Source organism: Pseudorca crassidens, chromosome 15 (genome assembly GCF_039906515.1).
Source record: "Pseudorca crassidens isolate mPseCra1 chromosome 15, mPseCra1.hap1, whole genome shotgun sequence".
NCBI lineage: Eukaryota > Metazoa > Chordata > Mammalia > Artiodactyla > Delphinidae > Pseudorca > Pseudorca crassidens.
The window spans coordinates 51,531,378-51,550,824 of NC_090310.1; the positions used below are offsets into that span (position 1 = coordinate 51,531,378).

At 38.9% G+C, this 19,447-nt stretch overlaps 1 protein-coding gene across 1 annotated transcript in view; it reads left to right on the forward strand.

Moving 5' to 3' along the window:
• PAK5 (p21 (RAC1) activated kinase 5) overlaps positions 1–19,447 on the forward strand; it is a 315,653-nt gene that overhangs the window by 207,805 nt on the left and 88,401 nt on the right. Inside the window, exon 3 of the mRNA XM_067707490.1 lies at positions 9,059–9,272. Within this exon, the coding sequence (XP_067563591.1) occupies positions 9,069–9,272 (204 nt within the window). The 5' untranslated portion in view covers positions 9,059–9,068. The remainder of the gene's footprint in view (positions 1–9,058; positions 9,273–19,447) is intronic.

Sequence of the window (19,447 nt, forward strand, 5' to 3'; positions counted from 1 at the left end):
AATTTCTTGAGGGCCCAAATGAGCAAAAAGACAAAGGAAGGGTGAGTTTACTCTCTTCCTGCTTGAGCTGAGGCTTCCATCTTCTCCTGCCCTTGGACCTTGGCGCTCCTGGTTCTTGTGTTTTCAGACTCAGACTGGGACCAGCTCCTGATTCTCCAGGCCATGGACATGAACTGAATTACACTGATAGCTTTCCTGGTTCACCAGCTTGCAGACAGCAGATCATGAGGCATCTTGGCCAACATAACCACATTAGCCAATTCCTATAATAAATTCCCTCTTATATACATCTATAATATATAAATCCTATTGGTTCTGTTTCTCAGGAGAATTCTGACTAATACAATGCTTATTTCATAAGCTGAGGACATATGAGCTAAGAGACATTTTAGAGAGGCTAGAAATGGGGGCATTAGTTTATGTCTATCTGTTATATGTGGTTGCTTGAAATGTCTCTACCTGCTCATCCAGTTGTAAATGTGCAATTCAGCAATCAAAGGAAATATTTCTTTCCTAAGCTACATGCCACTTTCAGTGGACATGGCTACCAAAGAATTAGGTAGGTTTTGCCAATATTCAAAACCTTTGATGTAGAGCAATAGAAATAAGGGTAAAAGGGCCCAAGATTAGAAATCTACTCAGTATTCAGCACCTTACTGAACACTCATTCTGTGTGAACTGCCAGTTCTCAGGCAAGATGAGAATCTAAACTGACTGGCACCATCGGGAAGATCAAGTTGTCATCTGATATGTTTCCCAAGAGATAGCAGCTTCTTGAATCATTTGTGAATGGCTACTCTAGATATAATTTCAAAATGATGGTTGCTAGCCCCCTTTTTACTCTGCTATTCATGTAAATCAATCTTTTCTTCTGAATGTTAACCCAAAGGATGAATTTTTAAAGTTTTATTTCAGTATATTCTGATACATGCTAACTTTAACAAGTTTGTTATTTTTTTTAATCCACTGTTATTTTTGTTGGCCGCACTGCGTGGCTTCCGGGATCTCAGTTCCCCAACCAGGGATTGAACCCAGGCCACAATAGTGAAAGCCCGAAATCCTAACCACTAGGCCACCAGGGAACTTCTCCTTAACAAGTGTTTCTTTTGAGTTGATTTAAAAATATTTTAGAAAATAAATATACCACACATGGTTTACCAAAAAAATGTTTAAAAATCCAGTGGTTTCCTGATTCACCCTATGATAACTCCAAGTTCTGTTTCCCCAGAGGCCACCATGACATTCCTTTGGTTTTGGCAATTTTTTTTTCAGTTTTTTACCTCTAACAACAAATATGTGTATGCAGTTTTATCAATACTAGGCATCTCCATCCTTTTATTTTCTGTTATGGTAGATAGAATTTAGCTGTATCATACAATCTGCCCAGTGATTGAAAGCACGTACTTTGAGATTCTGAGTCTCCAGCTTTGCCAGTTTATTACCTCTGAGCTCCTGTTTTCCCTTCTGTAAAATGGAGGTATGATAATAACACCTCTTGTGCCAAAGGAGTTAACATAGCAGGCCTGAGGCTGCGTTTCTTAGAGAAACCTATTTGCAAGTTTAGCCCTTGGCTGGCATCTGGGAACTTGGATTTTAGGAGGGTTCCCACTGTTCCCTGGTAAGAATGGCTCCCTGTGACTAAACTGTTTATTCAAACAATATGGTCTAAGCTGAACCCATGTTTCCTTCTGGAATCTGAAGTTTTGGCACAGACCAGACAGTGGTGTCTATGTGATAGGTACCGAATAAAATCCTCAGGCACTGAGACTTTCACAAGCTTCCATGGTAGACAACATTTCACATATGTTGTCACAATTCAGTGCTAGAGGAATTAGTCACATCCTTTGTGAATCCGCTGGGAGAGGACCCCTGGAAGCTTACCCCTGGGTCCCTCTAGACTTGGCCCTTGTGCCTTTTCCCTTTGCTGATTTTGCTTTGTATCCTTTTACTATAATAAATCAGAGCCGTGAGTATAACTCTATGCCGAGCCCTGTGAGTTCTCCTAACAAATCAAACCTAGGGGTGGTCTTGGGGACCCCCACCATTGGGTTATTGTGAGTTTTAAGTGAGATCAAGCACCTCGAGCATTTAGCACTTTGCCAGGTACAGACTAAGCGTGGGCTTATCAAAGAGAAGAAACCATTTGCCAAGGCAGGTCTGGATTTGAGGAAGGTTCCCTCCCATGTGTCTTTCACCTGAGTGTGAGATTCCTCATTGCTGTCAGAGGAATGGCCATTACTCATGGAACATCACTATACATCTTGGAGATTCCCTCTCTGCTTTCTGTCAAGTGTGAGCTTCACAGGAACATGACTTTAGGGTTTAGAACTTCTTCATTTTCTTTTTAAGTTGCTTCCTCTTTAACTCAAACTTATTAGACAGCTAGAACTGTATATATATTACCATTTAAATTACAGTTGTGTAGTATCACACAATGAAATGTAGGCAAATTAATTCAGCTGTGGGTTTCCTCTCCACAACTGTCTTACTTTAAAACAAGAATGGTATTAGTTCATTGATATTTTCTTTTTTTATATTCTCACTTGAATGGCATAGCAACCACTGAGAAATGCACAGTCAGGAAGGGAATAGTAAGACATTTCTATTCTGGTTCTAAAAATATTTGATCCAACATTCTCAGTGCTTGTTCAGGTATGAATACATGCAAAAGAACTCTTCTCAAATGATTTTTTTAAAAACAATTGCTCCCTTGTTTTAAAAAATTGATCATAAAGTTTATTAAAATGTCAAGTGGACTCAGCCAATGCATGACCAGATTATATTTTCAAAAAAAAATGTTTTTGGCTGCTCTGCACTACTTGTGGGATCTTAGTTCCCGACCAGGGACTGAACCCACACCCCCTGCAATGGAAGCACAGAGTCTTAGCCACTGGACCACCAGGGAAATCCCTCAAATATTTTTTATTTTCATAAAATAATACTGAGATATGGTGTATAGAGTCACTTACTTATTTGGCATAATGCCTGTCCACTGAAATCCTTCTAGGCCCTTGACAAACCAGACAACAAGATCACAATGAAGACTCCTCTGAGTGGACACAATTGTATAACATTTAATATAGTTAACCAGATTGAGCATTGTTACTTGAGACTTTGAAGCAGCTAAAATAGAGAAAAATGATGGGCATCTGAAGATGCAAGGTATGGGATGATCATAGTTAGCGTTTTCTGTGCAACAATCTACTCCAAAAGGTAATGACTTAAAGCCATTTTATTTGTGTCCTGATTCTATAGGTTGGCACTTTGAGTCCAGCTCAGCTGGGCTTTTTTTTCTGCTGGCTTTGACTGGGCTCGCTAGTGGACAGCTGCTGGTCAGCTAGGCAGCTCCATTTCCAGGGCTGGTTGTTGCCTAGGCTGATGAGTGACTGGGCTGCATGGTCTGTCATTCCCTAACAAGATGGCCTGGCCTTGTTCTCATGCTGGCTGCCGGTTCCAAGAGCAGCGGGGAGGCAAGCCCCAGTGGGCAAGCACATTTCGTGCTTGTGTCAGGGTTTTTACTGTCCCTTGGTAGATTACATATCCTGGTTCAGCGTCAGTGCGGGAGACACCCACCCGAGGGCTGGACACTGAGAGGCATGAAACACCAGGGGCCATTCCTGTGGCAGTCTACTACGGCTGGGCTCCTTTACTTCTTTATACTCTGGCTGAGATGTTCTCAAATGTTTAAAATCAATTGACATATTTATTTATTTATTTATTTATTTTCGACATCTTTATTGGAGTATAATTGCTTTACAGTGGTGTGTTAGTTTCTACTTTATAGCAAAGTGAATCAGTTATACATATACACATGTTCCCATATCTCTTCCCTGTTGCATCTCCCTCCCTCCGACCCTCCCTATCCCACTCCTCTAGGTGGTCACAAAGCACCGAGCTGATCTCCCTGTGCTATGTGGCTGCTTCCCACTAGCTATCTATTTTACGTTTGGTAGTGTATATATGTCCATGCCACTCTCCCACTTTATCACAGCTTACCCTTCCCCCTGCCCATATCCTCAAGTCCATTCTCTAGTAGGTCTGTGTCTTTATTCCTGTCTTACCCCTAGGTTCTTCATGACAATTTTTTTTTAATTCCATATATATGTGTTAGCATACGGTATTTGACTTTCTCTTTCTGACTTACTTCACTCTGTATGACAGACTCTAGGTCCATCCACCTCGCTACAAATAACTCAATTTTGTTTCTTTTTATGGCTGAGTAATATTCCATTGTATATATGTACCACATCTTCTTTATCCATTCATCCGATGATGGACACTTAGGTTGCTTCCATCTCCTGGCTATTGTAAATAGAGCTGCAGTGAACATTTTGGTACATGACTCTTTTTGAATTATGGTTTTCTCAGAGTATATGCCCAGTACTGGGATGGCTGGGTCATATGGTAGTTCTCTTTGTAGATTTTAAAGGAACCTCCATACTGTTCTCCATAGTGGCTGTATCAATTTACATTCCCACCAGCAGTGCAAGAGTGTTCCCTTTTCTCCACACCCTCTCCAGCATTTACTATTTATAGACTTTTTGATGATGGCCATTCTGACTGGTGTGAGATAATAGCTCATTGTATTGTTTTGTGTGTGTGTGTGTGTGTTTTTTGTGTGTGTGTGGTACACGGGCCTCTTACTGTTGTGGCCTCTCCCGTTGCGGAGCACAGGCTCCAGACGCGCAGGCTCAGCGGCAATGGCTCACAGGCCCAGCCGCTCCACGGCATGTGGGATCTTCCCAGACCGGGGCACAAAACCATGTCCCCTGCATCGGCAGGCAGACTCTCAACCACTGCACCACTAGGGAAGCCCCTCATTGTAGTTTTGATTTGCATTTCTCTTATGATTAGTGATGTTGAGCATTGTTTCATGTGTTTGTTGGCAATCTGTATATCTTCTTTGGACAAATGTCTATTTAGGTCTTCTGCCCATTTTTGGATTGGGTTGTTTGTTTTTTTGTTATTGAGCTGCATGAGCTGCTTGTAAATTTTGGAGATTAATCCTTTGTCAGTTGCTTCACTTGTAAATATTTTCTCCCATTCTGAGCGTTGTCTTTTGGTCTTGTTTATGGTTTCCTTTGCTGTGCAAAAGCTTTGAAGTTTCATTAGGTCCCATTTGTTTAGTTTTGTTTTTATTTCCATTTCTCTAGGAGGTGGGTCAAAAAGAATCTTGCTGTGATTTATGTCATAGAGTGTTCTGCCTATGTTTTCCTCTAAGAGTTTGATAGCTTCTGGCCTTACATTTAGGTCTTTAACCCATTTTGAGCTTATTTTTGTGTATGGTGTTAGGGAGTGTTCTAATCTCATACTTTTACATGTACCTGTCCAGTTTTCCCAGCACCACTTATTGAAGAGGCTGTCTTTTCTCCACTGTATATTCTTGCCTCCTTTATCAAAGATAAGGTGACCATATGTGCATGGGTTTATCTCTGGGCTTTCTATCCTGTTCCATTGATCTATCTTTCTGTTTTTGTGCCAGTACCATACTGTCTTGATTACTGTAGCTTTGTAGTATAGTCTGAAGTCAGGGAGCCTGATTCCTCCAGCTCCATTTTTCGTTCTCAAGATTGCTTTGGCTATTTGTGTTTCCATACAAATTGTGAAAATTTTTGTTCTAGTTCTGTGAAAAATGCCATTAGTAGTTTGATAGGGATTGCATTGAATCTGTAGATTGCTTTGGGTAGTAGAGTCATTTTCACAGTGTTGATTCTTCCAATCCAATAACATGGTATATCTCTCCATCTATTTGTATCATCTTTAATTTCTTTCATCAGTGTCTTATAATTTTCTGTATACAGGTCTTTTGTCTCCTTAGGTAGGTTTATTCCTAGGTGTTTTATTATTTTTGTTGCAATGGTAAATGAGAGTGTTTTCTTAATTTCACTTTCAGATTTTTCATTATTAGTGTATAGGAATGCCAGAGATTTCTGTGCATTAATTTTGTATCCTGCTACTTTACCAAATTCATTGATTAGCTCTAGTAGTTTTCTGGTAGCATCTTTAGGATTCTCTATGTATAGTATCATGTCATCTGCAAACAGTGACAGCTTTCCTTCTTCTTTTCTGATTTGGATTCCTTTTATTTCTTTTTCTTCTCTGATTTGCTGTGGCTAAAACTTCCAAAACTATGTTGAATAATAGTGGTGAGAGTGGGCAACCTTGTCTTGTTCCTGATCTTAGTGGAAATGCTTTCAATTTTTCACCATTGAGGATGATGTTTTCTGTGGGTTTGTCATATATGGCCTTTATTATGTTGAGGAAAGTTCCCTCTATGCCTACTTTCTGCAGGGTTTTTATTATAAATGGGTGTTGAATTTTGTCAAAAGCTTTCTCTGCATCCATTGAGGTGATCATGTTTTTTCTTCTTCAATTTGTTAATATGGTGTATCACGTTGATTGATTTGTATATATTGAAAAATCCTTGCATTCCTGGAATAAACCCCACTTGATCATGGTGTATGATCCTTTTAATGTGCTGTTGGATTCTGTTTGCTAGTATTTTGTTGAGGATTTTTGCATCTATGTTCATCAGTGATATTGGCCTGTAGTTTTCTTTCTTTGTGACATCTTTGTCTGGTTTTGGTATCAGGGTGATGGTGGCCACGTAGAATGCGTTTGGGAGTGTTCCTCCCTCTGCTATATTTTGGAAGAGTTTGAGAAGGATAGGTGTTAGCTCTTCTCTAAATGTTTGATAGATTTCACCTGTGAAGCCATCTGGTCCTGGGTTTTTGTTTGTTGGAAGATTTTTAATCACAGTTTCAATTTAAGTGCTTGTGATTGGTTTGTTCATATTTTCTATTTCTTCCTGGCTCAGTCTTGGCAGGTTGTGAATTTCTAAGAATTTGTCAATTTCTTCCAGGTTGTCCATTTTATTGGCATAGAGTTTTTCCAAGAGGGATAACACACATCAAGGTATTTTTGAGCCCTTATCATCCTTCATTAGTTTTTCATTATCACCCTACATTAGTTTTCTAAATTAGTGTGAAATAACAACCAGGATGGATGGGAAAATGGGTTTTAATAAATTCTGAGAAGTTAATGCTGTGAAGAGTCTCATCCCTGTCAGGAGAATATATCTGCAGTGCTGTGGTCTGAATGTGTCCCTCCAAAATTCATATGTTGAAATACTAATCCCCAAGGTGATGGCAATAGAAAGTGGGGCCTTTGGGAGATGATCAGTTCATCCCATCCTGTGAATGGGATTAGTGCCCTCATAAGAAGAGACCAGAAAGAGCTCCCTTGTCCCTTCCAACCTGTGAAGTTACAGCAAAAAGGCAGCCACCCAGAAAGCAGGTTCTCAGCAGGCAGGTAATATGCCAGCACCTTGATCTTGGACTTCCAGCCTCCAGAACTGTGAGAAATAAACTTATGTTGTTTATAAACCTCTTGGTCTCTGGTGTTTTGTTATAGCAGCTCAGACTTGCATCAGTAGAGGATGGACTAGGAGCTTTAGAAAACTAGAAGGAAAGGAGGAAGCCCCTGCTGGCCAAGCAGGGATAAATGGTTAAAAGAGAAAACAGACGTTTTAACTGAGGATGAAGGGGAGGGAGGGAGAGAGAAAGGAGGGAAAGAGGAAAGGAAGATGTTAACATCTATGGAGTTCTGACCCCAGGTGCTCTTCCTTGAATGTTTTGTTCTGGGTGATTTTAGTCTGTCAGCAAATATTTCTTGAGTCCTACCATATGCCAGGCATTGGCAAACTGTAATAAACAAGGAGGCAGCATCCCTACTCTCATGGATCTTATATTCTAGAAGGGAAGACAGACACTGGGCATACCATTACACCCAATTAATTGATAGCAAGTGGATAAGTGCAGTGAAAAATATGTACAGAGCTTTACAAGTATATATATAACCCACCTACTCAAGTCTGAGGGCTGAGATAAGGCTTTCCCAACAAAGCAACCTTGAAGCCAAAGCACCATCTTTTATAAAACCTGCAGCAGGGGTGTCAGGATTCCCCAAATGATCATGATTGTCATGTTCACAGAAAATTCGGAATGAGAAAATCAGTTACCCAAGATCATGGTGAAGAGGTGGGATTCAAACCCAGGTTACCTTACATGTTTTCAATAAACGTAAAGCATAAAGTAACCATTTTACATTATTTTCTAGAGGTATCCCTGTCATAGGGTGTTTTAACTAGGTAAACTACATTGTTTCAAATAAGTAAAACACATTGTACAAAATTCTAAATATTCTGTGAAAAGTGGCTCTTCTTCCCTGCCTTGTCCCCCTGGCTCCCTTCTCTGCAGGCAAAGCCAGTCAAGTTTCTCGTGTATTAATCCAGAGGTATTTTTAATACTTGCAGCACTGACTTTGTGCCAGGTACTTTTCAAAGTGTTTTACAAATGTTTACTTGTTTAATCCTGATAATAATTTTATGTGGCAAATAGAATTATTAACTCCATTTTTCATGTTTATGCATATTTTTCCACACAAATGTTTTAGATTTTAAGTGCACACCACACTTTGAGATGCTTCTCCCTGTGTACTAGTCAGCTTTTGCTTTGGTAATATCATGTAACAAACAAGTACAAAATCTTAGTGGCTTCATGACAAACATTTATATCATACTTATAACTCAGCTGTGGCTCAGTTGGGCTTGGCTCCAAACTGGAGGTCAGATTTGTGTCTGCTTCATGCATCTCTCCTTCCAGAATCTTGGCTGAGGGTGTATTGCCCACTAGAGAGATCTTCATGCCAAGTAGCAGGAGCATAAGAGGGAAGTGGAAACATACAATACCTTCAGAAATCTCCACCCTGAAGAGAAGGATGTTCTCCTCCACGCACAGTCCATTAGTCAAAGAGAATCACATGGCCAAATCCAAACTCTGTGGGTCAGGAAACTATATATGGCAAGTGCAAGAAGAGAACACAAACTTTTGAATGAAGTTATCTAATCTACACACCCTAAAAATACAAATTCTATCTTTTGCTACTGATATATAGAGGAAGAATTGAAAAGATAGAACTCTGAATGAATTACTAATTTTCCTATGGTCTTTTGCTGGCGACATATAAACAGCTCCCTGTTTCTGTTTGCATTTCTCAGGTTTTCCATCATGTTTGGAAAGAAAAAGAAAAAGATTGAAATATCTGGCCCATCCAACTTTGAACACAGGGTTCATACTGGGTTTGATCCACAAGAACAGAAATTTACCGGCCTTCCCCAGCAGTGGCACAGCCTGTTAGCAGACACGGCCAACAGGCCGAAGCCCATGGTAGACCCTTCGTGCATCACTCCCATCCAGCTGGCTCCCATGAAGGTATGGCGAGGATTCTGTCTTTAAGTTGGCTTAAGAAGCATGCTCTCTCATTTGATGCAGTGAGCCATCTTTACGGGCGAGCTATCAAATGTGTAAATCATGTATTTGTTTTTAAATATCCACAGATTATCCACAATCATCTTCAATGAGTATAATGTTCACCACTTAATTTTCATGTAAATTGCAACACATAAAAAGGAACCTCAGCTTTCAGATGTGAGTTTTTTTTTAATCAGACTCATACAATACAGTCACAAAATAGGAAATTTTCATTTCTACTTTTAATGGTGTTTGTTCTTTTTACTAAAGAATATTATCCACCCACTCTGGTAAATATTGGCAATAATCTCTGAGTAGACATTATGTTAGGCAACTTTGTGTTGTTTTACATTTGCCCTCAGAATGTCTAAACTTTTATATAAATAGTAATAACAGTTTTTAACAATAATAAATGATTTATATATATGTACACACATACATGCATATGTGTATATACTTTATATATAAAATCAAATATATATTTATAAGTATATATATATAAATTATATGTGTATAGTCTTCATAGTCTAAGAACTATTTCAAATAAAAGATGAAGCATTTGAGTCCTAGAATAGGCTATAATTTACCTTAAAAAATGGCTAGTAGATTTTTAAAAGGAATGTTCATCAAAATAATTGCATTAAAGTCAAACTCAGACCCAGTACATTTCAGATATGTCAAGAGACTACAAAGAAAGTCCAGCCTTTGCAGTTTCCTTCTGCACCTCAGAATGATAAGAATTCCCTGGGTCATTTCCCAAAAGCTCCCTATGGGAGTTAAACATCATTGAAGCTTATCATCATGTTATCCAATAGATTAGATTTATATTAGTAGGCATCTGAGCTGCATAAACACCTTATTCTGTATTAACACGCACATTGAATACACTGAGTTTAAATGATACGTAAAACAACAGTGGATGCATTTTTAAAAGGAGTAAAGAAGGAACCTATCTGGTAAATTACAAGAAATTCTTATAAGAGACCACCTGAGTTAAGTAAGTTGGAATTGTGATTCCATCATTTATGCATGGTCTTGGTCATTCTATTCTAGTATTGAACATGTGGGTCTCTTCTGCCCAAAGATCTATACAGAGTGTTCTAATCCTGCATCTTGTGAATTTGATGTTCTGATAAGATTTTGAAAGTTTTCAAGCCAGCTAAAATGTAAAACACTAAGGAGATAGATATTTGAGAAGATAAAAATTTAGGGACAAAAAGGAACCTCTTATTCTAAGCAGGTATTGATTGATATTTAATAGAAACTGACCAATTAACCAACTCAACTGGTTAATATTAGGCAGTATCTTACTACTGAACATGATTTTCTTCCGAAATAAAGACTAATGCCTCACTAATGACTAAATAATAGGCTGAGCCTTATCTAAAAAGAAGCTGAGATTGGAAAGAATTTACTTTTTAGTTTCATTATTTTTCTCATATTCCAAGTTTTTATAAAACCCAGAAAACAGAAGACACAGTGTGCCCAGAAAAGTTATCGGCTATTGATCAACATGACAAAGGAAAACTGCCCAAATGAAACAAGGGCTATTTTTTTTACCCTTGAGTATAATCATTTGATGAGGAACATTCTGGAAGAAAGTAGTTAAAGGCCCACGATGTGCTTTCATATCAGGGAGTGTGGTTATTACAGGGTCAGGACAGAGTACCATTTATTTCACCATGGATTTTCACTTGTCCAGGTCCTAGCAGGTCCTGGCTGGCAGTGAAGTAGGAATCTCCCATCTCAGTGATAATCCACCATGGTCAGTGGATGTAGGACTTAAGAGAACCTTCTAGCTCATTTCTTCCGTCTCCTGGATGGGCTGGCTCATGATCTTCTCAGGCTTAATTTATGAGCCTCACTGATTGGAGCAAGATTTCCTAACTGCTGAGCTCCTGAGCCCAGTGATTCTCTTACTCACGTCATGGGCTTCCTAGCCCTGATGCCAAATGTGTGAGTATCCAGTCTGCATGAAACGTGAATGTTTGTTTTGGACACTTAAATGCTAACAGAAAGATGTCTGGAAAATACATCTCGAGTATGCGTCCAGTCCTGGATTTCTGAAAATTTCAGGCACAGTTTTACCTGCAAGAAAAAATAAAAACAGACAAGGAGTGACAAAACAAGAGTCAGCTAGGTTGAATTTTCCCCAGAAAGAGCGGAGCTAATTAAATACTTTCTAACTGAAGGACCCGCAAGAAATCCATATTTCATACTCTCACCAAACTCCTTTAGATGGAGACTCTCTTTCTCCAAATCCCATGAATGCAGTTGGTGCTGTCAGCACATATTGAATCGGGGTCCAAGAGAATCCTACTGACTCTACCAGCCTCTTGGAATAAGGAAAATAAAAGGTTGCAGGGGCCAAAGTATGCCATGAGGTTTGGATGATCTCACTCTTTGGAAATGACTTCTCTGTAGAAATCTTGCAAGTGACTTGAGAAGGGCAAATTATAAACCATGCAGTATATATTGCAGAAGTTGGAACAGTCTTTGAAATACGAAGCCATGAATGAATTGATAGAAAGGAATGAATAGGTAGAGTTGTGCAGATTTAAAGCCATTTTGGCAAAGTTTTTTAAGTTAAGTAGAATTGACAATTCTAATTTGGTCAATTTGTCCTTGAAGCAGACAAAGGAAAACGAGAAAACAGATCATGACATAAAAGCAGTATTGGAAGAGGTGTACAGTGCCTTAGGTGGTGGCAAAGTGCTGGTCCTTCAGGGTTGGTCAGTAAGCGTCAGGCTAGCTGGTTCTGAATGGAAATTCACCATTGCAACCAATACTCTCTTCTCTGATTGGTTAAAGAGCTGTTCCTGTTCAAACCGTCTTTAAAGTACATGTCACAATCACCAGGACATACTCTTCTATGTAGATTCATTTAAGTCAGTGTCTCTCAAACTATAGTCCAACAGAATCACCTGGAAGGCTTGATAAACACAGATTGCTGGGCCCATTTCCAGAGTCTCTGATTGAACAGGGCTGGGATGGAGCCTAAGAATTTGCACTTCTAATAAGTTTCCAGGTGATGCTGTTGCTGCTGGTCTGGGGACCATGCTTTGAAAACCTTGATTTAGCTAATTACAAAAGAATTTATCCACATAATGTATCAATACAGTTTACACTGGCCAACATTTCCATAATCTCAGAAACCAGGAGCCACAGGTTAGCTCCAATTTGTGTCAAAAGTTAAACTTCAGGTACCCAAGCCAAAGGTGTGTAGGCAAGGTGAGGGTGGGGTGGGGAGTGCTTTTTAAAACATAAAACGTTTGGCAAATATCTTTGAGAAACTCCTTTCTATATGTAGCATCATTTTGTCCACAAGAATGTCATAAGCAATAATACCAAAATTCCTGCTGAATTAGATACATTTACGTAAAGGACAGGATGAATGGTCATGTTTGTTCTTGCCCAGTGGTTCTCAAACTTGGGCTTTCAGCAGAATCTCCTGAGGAGCTTATTAAAACCAAGATTCCTGGGCCCCACCCTAGAGATTCTGCTTCAGTAGTTCTGGGTGTGCCCCATGGTTTACACGTCTAACACGCTCTCAGATGGTGCTGACGCTACTAATGGGTGGAGGACAACTTTAAGAACCACTGTTTTAGGTGGACTGAAGCTTGAGCTTAGTGATCACCCTTTGTAACAGCCTAGAAATCATTTAAAAATGCTAAAAAATTATAACAAGGGTAATGTTAAAAAGCCTTTATATCACAGCATTGTAAATCAACTATACTCCAATAAAAAATAAATAAAAAGAATAAACGGGGACTTCCCTGGTGAAGTACTGCCAGGACTAACCCTGGCACAGTGGTTAAGAATCTGCCTGCCAATGCAGGGGACACGGGTTTGAGCCCTGGTCTGAGAAGATCCCACATGCCGTAGAGCAACTAAGCCCATGTGCCACAACTACTGAGCCTGTGCTCTAGAGCCCGTGAGCCACAACTGCTGAGCCTGTGCTCTAGAGCCTCCGAGCCACAGTTACTGAGCCTGTGTGCCACAACTACTGAAGCCCACGTGCCTAGAGCCCGTGCTCCGCAACAAGAGAAGCCACTGCAGTGAGAAGCCCATGCACCACAACGAAGAGTAGCCCCTGCCAAAAGTAAATTAATTAATTAATTTTAAAAAATAAATTAAAGAAAGAATAAATGGCCATTTAAAAAAGTCTTTATAGCTTCTCTTTAAAGTGAACAAATAGCATATCTTAATATTGCTTCAGATTTGTTTTTCATTTTCAAGTAAAGCCATAGAAATAATAGTATTATTTGGCATATTTCAATTTTATTAAATGATGCCATAGTGTATATAATATGCTCTGACTTGCTTTTTACTTAACATTGTTTTAAGATAAACTCATTTTCTGCAAATCAATATGAATTTATTTAAAAATTATAGCTGTTTACAGCTTCTCCGTTTCTCAGTAAATGGATATTGCCAAATATGTGCTGTTTATAAATAATGTTGTCATGAATATCTTTGTTCTTGTCCCCTTGGGCACATGGTGAAACATTTTTTTGCAGCAGTTCTCAAAGTTTGGTCCAGAACCCCTGAGGGTCCCTCAGACTATCTCAGGGAGTGGAAGATAAAAACTATTTTCATTATAATACTAAAGCATCATTTGCCATTTTCATTCTCATTCTCTCCCAGGTGTACAGTAGAGTTTCCTAAAATCTACATGGCGTGTGTTAATGTCATTGGTCTGGTACCTAATGGATCTTGTGCTTTGTATTCTTGTGTTTCTCAGTTTGTTTCAAATGCAGTAAATATTGATAGATAAAACATAAACCAAAGTCTTTTGTGGTCCTCAATAATTATAAGAGGTTCTTGAGACCAGAAAGTTGGAGAACCATTGTCTTAGCGCTGACGTCAAATTTGATTATCTGTGGCTTCTACAACTCGCTCCTCACATACTACCCAGGGTTTTTTGGTGTTTTCTTTTCTTCTTATTCTTTTTGTTGTTGTTATTTTAATTGAAAATAGAGAGTAGTTTTCTCCAGTTGGCTAGTGATCTTCTGGGATAAACAGCCGTCTCACAGATTATTGAATGCAATATTTCATCCCTTTTAGTGTCATAGAATATAATTTCTCCAAGAACATGACTTCTCTGGTTTTGAAGTCATTTAAAATGCCTCCGTCCTAGAAAAACGAACTGTCCTATACTGTTGGTGGGAATGTAAATTAATACAGCCAATATGTAGATTCCTTAAAAAACTAAAAATAGAGCTACCATAATAATCCTACTTCTGGGCATATATCCAGAGAAAACCATAATTCAAAAAGATACATGAACCCCAGTGTTCATTGCAGCACTATTTACAATAGCCAAGACATGGAAGCAACCTAAATGTTCATCGACAGATTAATGGGTAAAGAAGATATGGTACATAGATATAATGGAATACTACTCAGCCATAAAAAGAATGAAATAATGCCATTTTCAGCAACATAGATGGACCTAGAGATTATCATACTAAATGAAGTAAGTCATACAGAGAAAGGCAAATATCATATAACATCACATATATGGAATCTAAAAAAAATGATAGAAGTGAACTTATTTACAAAACAGAAATAGACCCATAGACCTAGAAAAGAAACTTGTGGTTACCAAAGGGGAAAGGGGGGTTAGGGATAAATTAAGAGTTTGGGATTAACATATACACACTACTGTTTATAAAATAAACAACAAGGACCTACTGTATAGCACAGGCAACTATACTCAATATTTTGTAATAACCTATAAAGGGAAAAGAATCTGAAAAAGAATATCTGTATGTATAACTGAATCACTTTGCTGCACACTTGAAACTAACACAACATTGTAAAGCAACTATACTCCAATAAAGATGTTTAAAAAAAAAAAAGAACTCTTCCTAGAAATAGACATTCTGTATCTGTACCAAAGGTTTGGGAGCTGATTTAAAAATAACTTCAACCTATACTCCAATAAAAAAAAACCTAAGTGGATTCATTTAAAGGTCAGATCCAATTTTTAAAAACTCTTTGGATTAAAAATAATAGCTGAAGTTTTAAGATTTTTTATTGATAATTTATGAAGTTCAGATTTAATCTTGAAATATGTAAAAAATAAACTTTTTTGTTTATTAAAAAATAAATTAATTAAATTATTTTAAAAATAATAAAGTAAAATACCCCCATCCTTACCATCCCCTTTTCTAATGTAGCCTTCAAATCCTTTCTAACAATCTTCTTTTCATCCTTTCAAGTTTGAAGAGTCACAGAGTCTAGCAAAGCACACTGGCTCTGTCTGGGTCTATGTCCTCTCCGTGGTCTCTGGTAGTTCATAATCTTCTGAAGCTGAGCTTCCCTCATCCTCATCTGCTCCTGACCATTGCATTAAAAACCACTCTACTCACACAAACAAGTAAAATCAGGAGAGGTAAATCCTCAGGTCCAGCCTCCCCATTCTTGAAGACTTGTACCATTGTTTTGTTTTCTCCCATGTCATAGTTTATGTTGAAGTGTCTTATTGAAGAATGAACCCATCTTAATTACTCTGTAATTCTCTATCTTTTCTTCCTTTTTATGATTCACAACTTTGCATTCAGGATTTAGGTTTCCAGAGCCACATCATCCTTCTTAGCCCTATCTCCATGGGATTCACACTCTCCTAGAATGTTTTTTGAAAATTGCCTTCCTAAAACACAGGACAACTCTCTGACATTTTCTGGCATGATCTCCCTTTGACCCAAGGTAACAATTTCTCACAAGGTTCCTTCTCATTTCCACATCACTGATGTGCTTCTCCTTGTTGGTCAGCATCCAGTCTAGAGGGACTATTTCTTTTAGGGCCACCTCCACCTTCTGAGAGTTGTCATCAAGGAGTTCAAACTGTGTATCAGATGGTTGTCAGGCTCTTAACTGAATGAAACTTCCAGCAATTCCGAGAGCTGCCTCATCATGACTTTTCTGGCACCCGTCCCTGTTTCGTGACTTGTAACACAGGAGCCTCGCATTGACCTTCAGCTGGGCTGAGTGGCTTCTGTCTTATTTTCATCCTGATATTGTCCACTGGGTCCCCTCTTAAAGCTCATGGATCCCCAGTGATCTTCTTACCCTCTTAAGTCCATGTGGTTTGATCTACCCCTTCTTTTAGATCTGTTTCCACTAAAATATAATGTTGAGTGTGGAAACGTCTTACAGCACTAAATTCAATGCCCTGATGTTCACCCATCTAAGCATTTAGAAATGGGAAGAGGAGGCCCAAGGAGTCGGCACACTGACATCTAAGTCCAAGATGCCAGTTACAAACTGCGTAGCTTTAGATGAGTCATCTACCTGCTACTTTGAACAGAAGTTTCCTTGTCTCTAAAATGAGGGTGCTGGTATTTCTCTTGCAAGCTTGAATGGCCAGATCCTAACTGTATAAGGAGGTTTGGTGTGTGGAGAATACGTTCTACTATTTGTACTTAGTTTAATAACGTGATAAAATTATGGATCTATTAAGTAATATTTCAGAAAAATACCAGTACCTACTATTAACTTAATTCCATTGATCAAATTATCCATTTAAACATTAGTCAAAATCTCCTAAATATTTCAAGAACATCATAGGTGGAATATATCAAGTTTTCTTGGCTGCTTCAACCATAAATGCAAAAAAGTAAATGCATGCAAACAAAAACAGTAAAGACACATGAAATATCATAATCATCATCATAATGGATGTAAAATATGTTGTTATACCAACACTTAACCTCTTACAAAAATATTGGTATTGCGGTTTTGCTTCCTTTCCTCATTATTTTAATATATATTTTGTAATTTCTCAGGTTATACAGCAATACTTATTTTTAAACCTTCCTATGCTTACAAAAGTCTGACCAAACCTAAAAGATAAAAGATACCACCTCAGACAAGCTTTTAGGTACTCAGTAAATAGAACCTAATGTTGTTTTTGTTGTCATTGTTGGGAATGATGGTAGTGATGGTATTGTTACTGTTATTTTCTCAGAGTTTATGTCCTCCTATGTACCCAGGGTTGCCAAAACTTGTTAACTCAGAGCCACTTCTGAGATCTGTATCTTTAAAACTCCCAGAATGCAGAAAATTTTACATTAATTTCACTCATGCCTTCAACTAATATTTATTGGAGGCTCACTCCATGCCAGGCATTGTGCTAGGTGAAGGGGTTGTCCGTGTGAACAGGAAATGCCAGGTCTCTGTCCTGGGGAGCTGGAATTCTCATGGGAAGACGGACAGTGATCATTTAAATAAGCAAACAACACAGCTACAGTAGCAATAAATGTGACGAAGAAAAGAAAATATCATCATACTATAAAGTAACGAAGGGTGCAGCCATTTGTAGTCCTTAAGGATTGTCCTTCCATGAAGGGGATGAGGGAACCAAGAAGGAGAAGGCCCAGGAAGGGTAGAAATTCACAGGTGGAAGGAAGGAAGAACTAATTTAAAGACCTTAGGGTGGGAACAAGCGTGGCGAGTTAGCCTTTGTGGCTGTAGCAGAGTGGGCGGGGAGAGGAGGTGGGGGATGTGTTCAGACACAAGGGAAAGGGACTGGATGGTGTGGGGCTTTGTAAACCATGGTCAGGGGGTGCTATTGGTTAAACCCTCATCCGTGAAGGACACAGGTCTCAGATCAAGAAATTGTTCTATTACAAAATAAATCGATTCATTTAAAGGTCAGATCCAATTTTTAAGTGTGCCAGTGATATTGATTTGATATGCAATCCTGTAGGTTTTAGGGGCATATTAATTAAATGGGTATGAATAGTTGAGACTTGGGGAGTCCTTCCGACTCTATGACTGTCAAAAGACATTTAAGAAAAACACAGACCTTTTACAGAAGAAATAATATGTGTTGTAAAGATTGTTAATTTTTTTAAAAAAGAAAAGGTAATTATGAAATGAAACTTTGGGGGCAGGTTACCTCTATTCTAAAACCTCTCAACAAAAACACCACTTGGAAACACCTACAGCAGTGTCTGTTAAGTTGACTGGAACCAAAGTGCTCACTGAGAGGACAGGTGATTAACCTTTGCTAAAGTTCTAATATTTCTGCACTATTAAACCAGTGAGGACAACAGACTTGGCCTCTCACACTCTCTTGGTGCCCATTACTTTCTGAAACCTCTTCTTCTGTTTTTAATATGCCTTCTCAACCTTCCCACTGCCACAGAGACTGTGGAAGAAAAACATTACACTGACCCCAAATATTCTCTCATTTGCCTAAATTCAGAAGATTTGGACAAGATAAGCTTTGTCCCAAAGGAGTGGATAAGGCCAAACCCAAAGCTAGATTTATTATCTATCTTCATTTCTATGATCCAACCAAATCTGGAAACTTCTGAAAACCATTTTCCATTGTATAAATGGGGTTAGTATTTGGTGTGCCCCATGCCCACCATGCCCCCCACCTCTACTCCACCCTCCCACACACAGCCACCTCCAAAATTAAAAAAAAAAAGAAAGTAAAAATTGACATCCACAACTTATATGTACCATCTTTCTTCTTTTGCTGCAGTGTTTCACTTAAGCTACTTCCTTTCAGTTGGAGCAGCCTTAAGCTCATATAGCCTAGTTGTTACTCCAAAAAACAAAGGCTGATGTTTTCAGGGCAGAAGGAATCATCACAGGAGAGTGACCCCTGCAGGTACTCACCCCTTCTTCCATTTTGAAGAGAGCAGGATACTAACCACACACCTCATCTGGGCTCTCAGCTGGCTCATCCCGGCACCCATGTGACATTTCTATACTCACAAATGACTGTATCTCACACCTGCAGCTCATGGGACAAGTAGAAAACAGCTAGACTTTCATGTTCCATGATCCTACAATGTGGAAGATCCTAGGTTTTCAATGAAAAGTGGACCACTAAGGCCCCATGAACAAATGCTCTTAGCCACCTCCTCTCAAGAGTTTGGTATCTGCCTAGCCCTAAAGGTAAACATAAATAGAATGTACCATTTTAAAGCAATTGTCAATCATCAGTTGTATTGGAAAGTAATTTATGACTAATTGATGGTTAGGTCTGTTTCCGAGTGCCTCCTCTCAGCCTAAAATCCCTGGCCCAGCATTCCTGCGGTGACTGTGGTCTCTGACTGTAGCTCCAGGGAGGAGATGGACAGATCCCACACAGCGACAGAATACAGGCACCA